Source organism: Pollicipes pollicipes, unplaced genomic scaffold, assembly GCF_011947565.3.
Source record: "Pollicipes pollicipes isolate AB1234 unplaced genomic scaffold, Ppol_2.1 Scaffold_4219;HRSCAF=4965_pilon_pilon_pilon, whole genome shotgun sequence".
Taxonomy (NCBI): Eukaryota; Metazoa; Arthropoda; class Thecostraca; order Pollicipedomorpha; family Pollicipedidae; genus Pollicipes; species Pollicipes pollicipes.
This window is the reverse complement of record NW_023596448.1, coordinates 3,204,321-3,218,495: the sequence shown is the minus strand read 5'-3', so window position 1 is coordinate 3,218,495 and position 14,175 is coordinate 3,204,321. Positions and strand designations below refer to the sequence as shown.

General features: G+C 57.9%; 1 protein-coding gene across 1 annotated transcript in view; it reads right to left on the bottom strand.

Annotated features, from left to right (window-relative positions):
* LOC119095343 (protein kinase C, brain isozyme-like) overlaps nt 1-14,175 on the bottom strand; it is a gene marked incomplete in the record, with an annotated part of 136,805 nt that overhangs the window by 65,391 nt on the left and 57,239 nt on the right. The window contains 1 exon segment of the mRNA XM_037218197.1: nt 2,840-2,968. Coding sequence (XP_037074092.1) covers nt 2,840-2,968 — 129 coding nt within the window.

Sequence of the window (14,175 nt, the reverse complement as noted above, 5' to 3'; positions counted from 1 at the left end):
AAGCCCCGCGTGTCCAAAAGCTTTCTGTTCGACTAGCTCGTTACTAGTATTAGCGGTGGCGATAGGCGCACGGGCGCACGCGACAGCACGCGATGCATGCTCACGCGTCACGCGACAGCACGAGAGACATGCTCACGCGTCACGCGACGTGAAGCCAAGTAAGATCCCGGCGTAAGGTCCACGTAAGGTCATATAGATATGGCACTGTAAGATCATGGAGTATTGCCCTGCTCATATAGAGCAGGGTAAGAGTACAGAGCAATGATAAGCGCAAACGAAAAAATCCGTAACCACGGCATACCGGAATGTCGTGTTCACAAGTCAGATGTGACTTTTCACGCAGATGACTTTTCAGATGTGACTTTTCACGCAGATGACTTTTCAGATGTGACTTTTCACAGATGTGACTTTTCACAGATGTGACTTTTTCACGCTCTTTTCTGCCAGTAGAAGACTGGCATAACAACAATGACGTTGTTATTGATATACAGCAAGAGCACGCAGGCCTCATCATACCCGCATGACAAACCTCTTTTGTGTCGTTTAGCCGGCATCTGGCTGCATTGATTACATAGATTGTTCGGTCAGCGCAAATAATTAGGCGTGACATGTTGGGGCCCATCTATTTTCACGATGGCCGATAATCTGTATAGAATTTCCATGCAATCTTTAGCGAATGTCAGCGACCCTGCGTAGTTCACCTAGCATTTCCAATTACAAGCAGCATCGCTTCCTGACGCGCCAAGATCGACCGGGACACGAAACGTACCGTAGCTGTCGCGACATGCTCAAACACAGTCCTCCCATTTACCATTTACTAAGATTGCATACATGCAATTTTAGTAAATGGTAAGATTGAAGAAGAAGATTTACTAAGATTGCATACATGCAATTTTAGTAAGCAGTGGTTGGAACAGTGGTGTTTTCGTACCGTTTGCGATAGCTGTGAGGAAAAGGGCCGCGGTGGGTGCTGAGTCCGCAGGACCCTACTCTCACAACTTACAACGATTGAAACTAGGGCCACGGGCTTCCTTCGTCCGCATCCATCAGGCTGCACGCAGAAGGCGAGGATCATCACACGCCTTCACACCGGAGGCGTAGGAAAATTAATATATGAGAAGGTCCGAAAGCTGTGGCGTGTTGCGTCTCTGAAATGTTACCGGTGAGGTAGCAGTCCTCTGCACCAATAGGCATACCTCACGCACTTATACGCAAGATTGAAAGTATATCTTTGAAGACCGCAAACAACGAAACCGCCGTGATTTTCAACGATCAATGCATGCATATATGATGCACACATGCCTGATGTGCTGCGCATATGTGATCTTTCTTTTTAAAGGTGATCAACTACCGAAGTGATGCTACAGAAATGAGAACAACCCATTAGCGAAGTTGTGACACACATGACGCTCTTGATAACTTAAACAGAACCCACGTGAACAAAAAGAAGCGGCCGTTAGCCGTTTCCAATTAAAAACTTTTAGCTAAGTTTGTAGCGTGTCCTGTTTGGGAGTGACAGCATTTCAAAAGTCGCAGCCGACGGCGGATAAGCTTAAAACACATGAAATTAGTTTGTTGCAAGTGGCAGACGTATGAAAACGCTGTCGTTATTAACTCGCTCGTGTCGATATCTCAACATCTTCCGCAGCGAGGAGCGGCGCTTCGTGACTTCCATTCAAGAGAGGCAAAGGAAACGGTTGTAAAAATGGATGGACTCGTCTTTCTGGCGCTTTTTTTGATGAATTTAGGATGAGCTGGTTTCATTACATGGAAGATTTAAAATATGCTAGGTATTATTGTAATTTGCTATGAATAGATCAAGACAAGCTTTTTAACCATGCATTAAAAGCAACTTTTGATTTTAACTAACTGGTAGAAAAGGTACCTAACAAAGCTGTTCACAGATACCGGAATGTGCCACACCAACTACATTCGTCAGCGTATATACATTGTTTTACTTTGGTCAAACAGCAAACTAAAAGCCTCAATCGTACTTGTAAATGCGTTCTCTTTGTTGCCATCCTATCTTTGTGTTTTCCACGCGTCATACGCTTATGCCAAGGCGTCGTGGCCAGATTGTAGCGAATCAGGTCCGCCGCCCGACTGTCTCCAGCTGCACATCCCCCCCCCCCCCCCTCTGACCAGCTGAGGGGGCCTCACACTGTGGATGCCTTTTAAAGGAAACGTTTCACAGTTTAATGGGCTTTGAAAAAAGGCAACCAGATTTTGGCACATGGTGAGGTCCACACTAACATATTCATGCTACACCAAAAAATCGTAGAACATATCACTTGGTGGCAATAAGCCTTGGGTTTACCTCGTGTTGTGTTGAGTTTATGTTATGAGGCAAAGGACATAACAGGGACGACGTAACTTACATAACGTAGCACCCCGGAGCGGATAGGACAAAAATGTTCGTGTCTTGTTTACAAGGACGGTAGGTAACCTGATATGCACCATCTACGTCACTATCGGATCACGGCTGAGTACTTACTAAAGCGATAATAATTGGATCATCAAGGTATGCAAGGAATGACGCCAGGTACAGTTAACGCATTGGGCTTAACACTCTATTCGGACATGTGTACGTATTTGTCGCTATTTCGGTCAGACACACCAAGAAGTCAAACCAGCAGACCATGTACTCTAGTCACATTTTGTTCATTCCGAGAATCCACAAAGGGTACGGCACTAAACTGAAACCTGATGTTCCTATCGTTTCCCTTTCTTGCCGCAGCAGCACGAGTGAAGAAACACCATGCTTCTCACCACAGCCCTGTTGCATATCACGAAAGACTTCATCAGTACATGCTGCAGCCGATGGCCGATGAGTACTTACTTTCGACGGTGAGCTTGTTTCCTGAGGCCGTGATGCCCAGCTCTATCCGGCCCCGTCGCTCCGTGTGATCACAGCCGCAGAGGTTGGGAACGCTGTCCTGGCACCGCTTGTGCACGTTCATGTCGCAGGCTGCCGGCGGCGACACGCGGTTGGTCACGGTCAACCCCGGTCGGCGGGAGACGTCACGTGACGTCAGATGTGACGTCACCATCACAAGTTCGGCCCGGGAGGGAGCGCGTCACGAGAAAGTGACCGTGTCACCACACGCAAACGTCACCAACGTCGCAAAAAGCTTTTGGCAGGTTATGTTCCGAGCGTTAACTTTTGTCCTACGAGCACAATAGCGCGCCTTGTCCCGTGGTAAACAAAACAAATCAAAACTTGCCTTTCCTTTGACAATGAGCTGAGTGTGAAATAGCCTTAACAAAAATTTTCTCGAAATACACCTGGAAATGTGTTTTGAAACAAACAAAAAAACCATCTGAGGAAAGGTCAACTGTAAATATCAGTGCTCTTAGCACCAGCACGGAGACGAAACATTACATAACAATGCATAGGCATTTGCATTACAAAACAATAACAAAACATTACAAAACAACACATAACAATGCACAGGCATAGGCAGATATTGCCCCGGGACCTAGAGCGCATTGCCGTAACAGTCACCACTACACCTACCTAGCCGGCCGCAGTCCACATCAAAGCCATGCCGCCAATAAGCCCCGTACCACGTCGAACCGGCGTTCATTATCGCCCTCATGCGTGCACACCTCATGCATCGCCAATAAAGATAGCCGCATGGTCACCAACGCCCAGCGCTGATGACTACATGGGCACACGTCATCGAGCAGGTCTCAATTACCAGCACGTAGACAAACAAGGCAAGCAGTGATTACCTCGGTCCAGGCAAACACGCCGTCCACAGGAGAGGGGGGGGGGGGGGGGGGGCAGGCGGACGGGGTGTCCGCCGTGAAGAACTTATTCGTCACGGGAGGGGGAGGGGGCGACACTTCACCATTGGATGAATGGGCTACGCTGGACAGTGTCGTGCGCACCGCGGCGCAGCGCAGGAACACGAGTGGACTCATAAGCACTTATGAACACCTGAGTGGCCCAACTATCGCTTTTTTGAGAACGGGAAAACGACGCATGTCGTTGCACATCCTTTCATCCTTACACATTATTTGTAATCGACTGCAGAAGCCATATTATCGCTCAGGGGTCATGGCACAACCGGGTTTTGGGCCTGGACTCCCAAGTGAGAGCCGGACACTAACCACTCGGCCATTACGCCCAGGTCCTTTATCACGTAGCCCGTATCTCCAGACGTAGTAACCTGGTGCAGTAAGAAGGGATGGGGAGGGGAGAGGGGAAGGGGAGCACCAGAATAGGGCCATTTCCAGGAAAACGCAGTCCCTACGCGCCCACCCCCACCCACCGAGCGCGCCCACTCGCACCCACAGGGAATTGTCATGCCCTCTGGCAAACGGCTAACGGGATTCGGCGAGGGCGGCGTGACAGCGTAACTAGGCTCGATATGAATGGCGCCATTACTCGACGCCATGAGAGGCGTGTAACAGGCGGTCGGCCGGGGCGGACGGCGAGCCAAACGATCATTCTGACGCACAACAGCGGCACGGTCAGCACCCCGAAAGGGAAGCGCCGACAACCGAGCGATGGCAGTCTTCCACGCTTCCGGGTGTCCAGTCAGTTCCAGTAAGTAAATATAATTTTTAGATAATTTGTTAAGCCTTTAGACCAAACCACCGTTGCGCAAAGTGCCGTTTTGATGACTCACTCATGGCTAAATCATCATGTCCTCAAAGCCATCATGTTCCAAAGTCCACATGTCCTCATAGTCATCATATTCCTCAAGTCCTCGCAGTCTCCCTCCTCCTCTAAATTTCCGTTCTGGCCTACTGACAAAATTCATCCACCGGCGGATTGCCCCGGAACAGCTCCAGGCGTTCTGCTGTTGCGTCCCTCCCCCCGCCCCCTCCCTCAGAGGTTGGCGGGATGAGGCGGGACCGCCCACGGGTAGCTCCGCCGTCGCCGGGAAGCCCGCGGGGAACCCGTGGAGAGTTCCGCCGTCGCCGGACCGCCCGCGGGGAGCTCCTCCGTCGTAGGGGAGCCCACAAGGAGCTCCGCCGTCGCTGGGGAGCCCACAAGGAGCTCCGTCGTTGCCGGGGACCCCACGGGAGCTCTGCTGTCGCCGGCTGCCACCGCAGTGGATGTGACACCGCTAATTGGCAAGGTAACCGGTGTAGCGTTACCGGCGGCACGATCCGATCGATCGCGTCTCGTACCGTTTCCCGCGGGAGCGCGGCAGCCCAGAAGTCAGAAGTCGGGATTCGGGATTCGGGATTCGGGATTCGGGATTCGGGGTTCGGGATTCGGGATTCGGGATTCGGGAGTCGGGAGTCGGGAGTCGGAAGCCGAGAGCCTGAAGCCGAGACCTCGCGGAGCGCGACAGGGACTGCCCTCACGGCAGGCTCTCGAGGCCGGCTGCGGCTCGGACGGCAGGATCGTTCGGTTGGACGGACCGTCGGGGGCCGGGACCGGACCGTTCGGCTGGTTCGCTGTCATCCTGACCCGCAGCGAGCGCGGCCCAGCGCCGGAGGCCGCAAACCCGAGCCGCAGGCGTCGCCATCTAGTTTGTTATCCACAACGGCAGATGGGGCACGACGGGGGTTTTCAACACAGTGCCTAAAGTTATCATAGTCTGCCTGCTTACATCAGCCAGCAGTAGCCCCGCGTGCTCCTCCAGCCGCGACAGCAACGCCCGTCCAATACGTAGCCCGCCCCCAGCCTCTCCCCAGCGAGGTGGAGCCTTTCAGCGGCGAACCCTGCGTCGGGCACGTCCCCGGAAGTCTCCTGACAGCCGTCGTCGCGTTCCGACAAGCCCCACGTTGCGGGCGACGTTCGACACGATTCGACGGCCTCTCCAGAGCTGTTCGAGCCTCCTCCACGTCTTTCAGCTCGGCGCCCCGTCGGCGCGCTGCCACTGCGGAGAGTCCCGGGAACAGTCGTGTTCCGGAAGAGTCCCGGGTGCCCTCGCATCGCTCCAGGGGCGGCCTGCCTTTCAGCCGAGCGCACGGACGTCTATGGGCCTGCTTGGACAACCGAGGCACGCGCGGGGACGGCGCCGACGCGACCGGAAGCGAGCCGGAGTGAGTGCACGTCGTCCCGAGAGTGGCGGGGTCGATCTCGCGACGGTGTCGCCCCCGACGGAGAGGACTCTGCCGGCCGCCAGCCGACGACAGATGGGACCGATGGAGAGGACTCTGCCGTTACCCAGGCGGCGACAGATGGGACCAGCGGAGAGGACTCTACCGTCGCCCAGCCGACGACAGATGGGACCGACGGAGAGGACTCTTCCGTCCGCCAGCCGACGACAGATGGGACCGGCGGAGAGGACTCTGCCGTCTCCCAGTCGACGACAGATGGGACCGACGGAGAGGACTCTGCCGTCCCGCAGCCGGCGACAGATGGGACCGGCGGAGAGGACTCTGCCGTCTCCCAGCCGACGACAGATGGGACCGACGGAGAGGACTCTGCCGTCCGCCAGCCGACAACAGATGGGACCGACGGAGAGGACTCTGCCGTCCCGCAGCCGGCGACAGATGGGACCGACGGAGAGGACTCTACCGTCCGCCAGCCGGCGACAGATTGGACCGACGGAGAGGACTGCCGTCCCGCCAGCCGGCGACAGACGGGACCAACAGAGAGAACTCCGTCGTCCGCCAGCCGGCGACAGCTGGGACCGACGGAGAGGACTCTACCGTCCGCCAGCCGGCGACAGCTGGGACCGACGGAGAGGACTCTACCGTCCGCCAGCCGGCGACAGATGGGACCGACGGAGAGGACTCTACCGTCCGCCAGCCGGCGACAGCTGGGACCGACGGAGAGGACTCTACCGTCCGCCAGCCGGCGACAGATGGGACCGACGGAGAGGACTCTGCCGTCCCCCAGGCGGCGACAGATGAGACCAACGGAGAGGACTCTGCCGTCCGCCAGCCGGCGACAGATGGGACCGACGGAGAGGACTCTGCCGTCCCCCAGGCGGCGACAGATGGGACCGACGGAGAGGACTCTACCGTCCGCCAGCCGGCGACAGATGGGACCGACGGAGAGGACTCTGCCGTCCCCCAGGCGGCGACAGATGGGACCGACGGAGAGGACTCTACCGTCCGCCAGCCGGCGACAGATGGGACCGACGGAGAGGACTCTCTGCCGTCCCCCAGGCGGCGACAGACGGGACCAACGGAGAGGACTCTGCCGTCCGCCAGCCGGCGACAGATGGGACCGACGGAGAGGACTCTGCCGTCCGCCAGCCGGCGACAGATGGGACCGACGGAGAGGACTGCCGTCCCCCAGGCGGCGACAGATGGAACCGACGGAGAGGACTCTGCCGTCCGCCAGCCGGCGACAGATGGGACCGACGGAGAGGACTCTGCCGTCCCCCAGGCGGCGACAGATGGGACCGACGGAGAGGACTCTGCCGTCCGCCAGCCGGCGACAGATGGGACCGACGGAGAGGACTCTGCCGTCCCCCAGGCGGCGACAGATGGGACCGACGGAGAGGACTCTGCCGTCCGCCAGCCGGCGACAGATGGGAACCGACGGAGAGGACTGCCGTCCCCCAGGCGGCGACAGATGGGACCGACGGAGAGGACTGCCGTCCCGCCAGCCGGCGACAGACGGGACCGACGGAGAGGACTCTGCCGTCCGCCAGCCGGCGACAGATGGGACCGACGGAGAGGACTCTGCCGTCCCCCAGGCGGCGACAGATGGACCGACGGAGAGGAACTCTGCCGTCCGCCAGCCGGCGACAGATGGGACCGACGGAGAGGACTGCCGTCCCGCCAGCCGGCGACAGACGGGACCAACAGAGAGAACTCCGTCGTCCGCCAGCCGTCGACAGCTGGGACCGACGGAGAGGACTCTACCGTCCGCCAGCCGGCGACAGCTGGACCGACGGAGAGGACTCTACCGTCCGCCAGCCGGCGACAGATGGGACCGACGGAGAGGACTCTACCGTCCGCCAGCCGGCGACAGCTGGGACCGACGGAGAGGACTCTACCGTCCGCCAGCCGGCGACAGATGGGACCCGACGGAGAGGACTCTGCCGTCCCCCAGGCGGCGACAGATGAGACCAACGGAGAGGACTCTGCCGTCCGCCAGCCGGCGACAGATGGGACCGACGGAGAGGACTCTGCCGTCCCCCAGGCGGCGACAGATGGGACCGACGGAGAGGACTCTACCGTCCCCCAGGCGGCGACAGATGGGACCGACGGAGAGGACTCTGCCGTCCCCCAGGCGGCGACAGATGGGACCGACGGAGAGGACTCTGCCGTCCCCCAGGCGGCGACAGATGGGACCGACGGAGAGGACTGCCGTCCCCCAGGCGGCGACAGATGGGACCAACGGAGAGGACTTTGCCGTCCGCCAGCCGGCGACAGCTGGGACCGACGGAGAGGACTCTACCGTCCGCCAGCCGGCGACAGATGGGACCGGCGGAGAGGACTCTACCGTCCGCCAGCCGGCGACAGATGGGACCGACGGAGAGGACTCTGCCGTCCGCCAGCCGGCGACAGATGGGACCGACGGAGAGGACTGCCGTCCGCCAGCCGGCGACAGATGGGACCAACGGAGAGGACTCTGCCGTCCCCCAGGCGGCGACAGATGGGACCGACGGAGAGGACTCTGCCGTCTCCCAGTCGACGACAGATGGGACCGACGGAGAGGACTCTGCCGTCCGCCAGCCGGCGACAGATGGGACCGACGGAGAGGACTCTGCCGTCCGCCAGCCGGCGACAGATGGGACCGACGGAGAGGACTCTACCGTCCGCCAGCCGGCGACAGATGAGACCAACGGAGAGAACTCCGGCGAAGTCCGCCAGAAGTCCGCCAGCCGGCGACAGACGAGACCGACGCGTCGATGCGGATGGCAGCATCCCTGGTGACAGGTAACTAGCGCTAGTCCTGGCTTCGTTAGCAGCTCCGAGGCGACATGCTGGATTCGAGCGTAATTCGGGCCACCTCGGGGCATTTGACATCCAACAGTGATACAGCGAGCCGAAAGAAAGGGGAAGAAGTATCCAGCATAACAAACGTTGGCGAGGGTACTGCCGTGTGACAGAAAAAAACTCCGTGCAACCATAGTGCGACTGTTCATATGAGACCACCGAAAGTTCTAGGAGTTGATAACTTACTATTTCTAAACATCGTGCCATTTGTAACACGGAGTTGCCAACAGCCAGAGGTGCAGCCAGTTAGGGGGAGGCGTTCTGTTCCTCCCCCCCCCTTTATGCCTGCATTTTTATTTCTCGCCGTAGACGGCTCCGGACAGAAAGTACCAAAGCAGCCGCCGAAAAAAAGTTTGTCATGGACGTATACCAGGAGGCAGTTGATCACACACAGCTGTAAAAACTCTTCGAACCGCTGGAGGAAGTAACGCTGCAGATAAGCCGCAACGCCATGCAGGACGGGACACCACCGATGTGTCGAGTAACCATGCCACAGCCGAGATAAGACCGAACACTAAAATAGCTGTAAATTTTCCGCCGGATCGAAGCTGAGCAAACTAGGGAACTTCCGACACGCCGCGGGTATTTTTTAATGCCAGATCGACGCCACTTCCGGCGCAAACGCACTCCCCAGGGCGTAGTTCGGCCGTGACGACGACATTGGTCTGATCAGTGCTGGGAGAATAAGTATCACGCGACACCGACGACCAATCGGCAAAAACACCCCGGCGAAGCCCAGCCGCTCTGGAGTCTCTTCCCGGTACGGCATCAAAACTGGGAATCCAATTCCGACGAGTAAATTGTCGGCAACAACGCCGACCACCAGCTGACAAGCCCGTCCCACTGACGTCATCGGGTCGTATGGCGCTGTCTGATGGCGGCCAACCTGTCTGCGGCCAATTGCCCCGCTGGTGGTTTGCGGTTGAACTGCCCCGCTGACCTCGTGACCCCACGCCCGCCCCGTGCAGGGGGGCAGGCGCCAGTGCCAGCTGCCGCCGGCTGGCTCGCGAGGCGTTCCTTTCGTCCCGACACTTTACGAGAACGGCCGCGCTCGGGCCGCTTGGCAGGCGGCTCGTGCCAGCACTGGGCAGCGGCCTGAGCGGCGGTGGTGCTGAGGTGGGCCGCAGGACTCCCAGGGTGAAAGGGCTGGCACAGGTCGGTCCCACTGTGGCCTACCTTCAGTGATCGACGTGAAGAGAGGTGGGGATATTTGGGAGAGGTGCGAGGAGTTTTGGGGCATAAAAGGACTGTAATACCACCACGTGTATATAGACATATATATATATATATATATATATATATATATATATATATATATAGGTATGGTACATAGGTAGATATATAATAATGGTAGGACAGAACCATGAAGGGACAACATCCTGCACCGAATAGCTAATGGGCAAGGCAGGAACACAGTCTGTTCAAAGCCCGGAGCGGGAGCGGTGAAACCAGCCGGCAACTGGCTGGTAAGTAGGATCGCGGGACCAGCCAGGGCAGCAGCGAATCCAGCGGACCATCTGCGGACCAGCTAAGACGGCGGTGAGTCCAAGCTAACCAGCCAGGACCGCAGTGAGTCCAGGCCGACCACCGATACATCGAACAAAACAGCAGTTGGCTTGACGGGGGCGGGGGGGGGGGGGGGGGTACGCAGCGCGGCTCCAATTGGATCAGAAGACCCGCCGCCCGTGCCAGGGCTTCTCGAGGCGCTCGCCTAAGCCCCCGGGCACTTTTCCCAGCGCAGCCGACCGCGGTGGCGACAGCTGAAGGCTGGCGCGCGAGCGACGCCGCAGGCTAGTCTAAGCCGACCCGACGCCGAATGTCCCCGGGGCGTGGTTTTGCTCAGAGAGCACGGAGGAGCGACGGGTATTTTGCCGCGGTTCGTTGACGGGAGGAGCCGGACGAAAGGGCGGTCGGGGAAGGATATTTCCGGTGAGCTGACTGGCGACAAGGGAAATGGCTTGCGTCCACCGGAGTTAAACCAACACTGAACCAACGCTGAACCAAACAAACCCCGACTGGTTGCTGAAGCATAAAACCTGCCCGCAGGGCGGACAACAAGCCTCATAACCTCATCATATAGCCTCATAACGTACACGTGTTCTTTCCGTCATGCGCTGCGGGTTTCTGCGCAGACAGCATCAGACCCGCCGCTGACCCAGCTGGGAGAGCCCACCGACCAGGGCCGGCGGGACCCCTCGACCGCGTGCCGCGGGACCCACAGGCCGTCCCACCTGGGTAACCAACAGACAATCCTCGGGAACTGGGACCCACCAAGCACCATCCTCCTCTTCCGGGATCCGGTGATCCTTCGACCTCCGGTCCAGGTAGCCATGAGCAGTCTCTGAGAGCGGGGACTGAGGCCAAACTGGGATTGGGTGGTCAAAATGGATCTGGGAGGATAGCCAGATCTGAAAGTGTGCTTTTGAATGTAAAAACGTGCATTGCATTCGCAAAATGTAGAGGACAAACACGATCCAAGCCCTGGAAAACTAAGGGACCATATCCTTCCCTGTACCCATAACGGCTACGCGCCGGTAGCCCACAGCGGACAGTGTTTCATCCCCCACGTTTTTGTTTTTGTGTCATTCCTTGTGTTATAACATAAAAAGGAACACAACGCACGCTGACCCCGAGGCTGACGGTCGCTCCGATTGCGGGACGCCCCAACCATCACATCCACAGCTGGAGAAGATGGCCGCAAGCCGATGGGGTCAGCTCGCCGTCGCCTCGTCAAACGATCGTTTCGTTTTGATAACCGAGCGTCGGGGCTCGTAAAAATCGCCGCCGACGGCCCACCACGGGCTCCTGAGCCCACCAGTGCACCGCGAGCTCCTGGACCGACCGGGACACCACGGGCTCCTGGGCCGATCAGGGCACCATGGGCTCCTGAACCGACCAGTGCATCACGGGCTCCTGGGCCAAAAAGGGGATCACGGGCTCCTGGACCGACCTGGGCATCATGGGCTCCTGGATCGACCAGTGCACCATGGGCTCCTGGGCAGACAAGGACAGCGCGGGCTCCTGGACCGACCAGTACACCATGGGTTCCTGGACCGACCAGGACAGCGCGGGCTCCTGGACCGACCAGGACACCATGGGTTCCTGGACCGACCAGGACACCATGGGTTCCTGGATCGACCAGGACACCATGGGTTCCTGGATCGACCAGGACAGCGCGGGCTCTGGGATCGACCAGCGTCACACACCTCGTTTAGATAACGCTGAACACTCATTAGACACCGTCCGAGTCGGTTATTATACGCTCTGGCATGCGGAGCAATGACGGGATCCGGAGCGCCATGCATGCCGTCGGCTTCATGAGTGCTGTCTTCAGGACAAACTTTGCGACGGCTTCCAGACGGCTTCGAGACGGACTTCCAGACGGCTTCGAGACAGCGCGGACAAACCACATGTCTCAGAGCCGACTGGCCTCACTTAAATGAGGCCCTCGTGCTGCACATCTTGTCCAAAAATGTATTGTTCAGATTATTCTCCAGGATTGATCTGTCTTACTTCGAATGCCATTCAAAGCTCCCTCATGTATATTCTTTTGGGCGCTCCAAGCAGGCCCTGAAACGTTGTGTGACGGCCTTCATGCAAACTTAACGATCTAAGCCGTCCAATCATCCAAATACTGCAAAATGGAGGGAAGCATGCTGCGAGTGGCGCAGTCAAGATCCCCAGACAGATTTTGCGGCGTCTGAGAGAAAATCCTCGGGTTTAAGGGGTACTCTCATCAGATTCGAGGCCTGGATTTGGCTGTCGTCAATGCACTGGACATTCGGCTCTTCTCATAAAACCACATGCTAAGGCTTACAAATGACGAGGCAAAAGGCGTAAACTTGAACAGCCCCCTTTAACAGCCCCATATCAACAACCAAAAGCCAATGCAATGATTTGAATCAAATGGTCTGGGACATAAGTCCGCGCTTCTGCTGCGAATAATCTACGGTAGAAGATTCTACCGCAACATGACACGCCCCTCCCAAGGCGATCCGCCAGACCAGCAGACGGCAGATCCAGATCCACCCGGTCCCAGCCTGTGACCACTGGGATATTTGCATTCCGAGATCCCGGCCGCATCTCTGGCGGCGCCGATTGATGCGCTGGCAGGGAGCCGGCCGCGGCACATTCCAGAGCCCGCCCGGCACTGGACACTCAGCATGGCGCTCTGGCAGCGGCATGGCGCAGCGCTGGCCACCTTCCAGAGCGAACGCACGCCACCAGACTGGCGGCACATGCCGCGCGGAGCAATCAAAACCGTAACAAGCCGCCGCCCCGGTCGCCAACAGGCCAGCGTCGGTCGCCCACTGCAGGCAGGCGGCGCCGTCGCATCGGCCTGCTCACTGCAATGGTGAGAACAAGCCCGCTGCCCACTGCCGCAGGGAGGGGAGGGGGCCGGCGGGTACGCGTCACGCACGCAGGCGCGGCGTTGCGTGTCCTGCGGTCGTCACCGACCCGCGCAGACCCGCGCACGCAAGCCGCAAGGTCCGGTACCTGCTGCGGCGCGCGCGCGACAAATATCCTTGGCAGCGGGCGCGCACGCGCGTCTCTGGTGACTTTTGCGGCGCGGGCTGCGCTCTCAACGTTTACGGAAGTCCAGTGGGAGGCCGAGGCGGCTCCGTTCATTCTTGCATAGCTACTAGCTTCCTCACCTCAGGAGAGGCGGTGCAAAAGTTCGGTGGTCAAGCTCCCCTGTGCCGCCAGGTAAAACAATCGACTGGAGGTGCTAGCACTGCTGATATCGCGGAGAAAGCCCTGGTCCTGCTTCTCTTTCCATTCCAAGAGAAATACTGGCCTGCAAGGAAAGCTCAGGATATTCTGGGAAGACACTCCAGGATTGCATAATAAAAATGGTATGAGCAAGGCAATGTCACTGGAAAATTAAACAAGCCCGTAACAAATCATCTCTGCTGGGCTTGTGATTACCCCAAGGGCCTCAAATCAAGGATTCAAAGAATGTTCACAGTTTGGTTGCACATGCACACTGCATAAAATATACTGATGGCAACATCATGAGGAGCATACAGCGGTCATGTTAACCACTTCCGTCAGTTGGAATGTTAATATTTGGAGTCGCGACCCGGCATGGTGATGAAGCATTAAGCATAGCTCGAAGGCGAAGTCGAAGCCGAAGTTCGTGGCTCCGAAATTTTGAACTGCGAAGCCAAAGCCGAAGAGAGTGGCTTGGTTTTTTCAAGCGCGAAGCCGAATTCGAGGCCAAGGGCTTCGAACTGTGCACATACCAAGCCGAAGCCGAAGCCAGCGGCTTCGAAATAAGGGAATGCCAGCCGTACAAAATGGTCC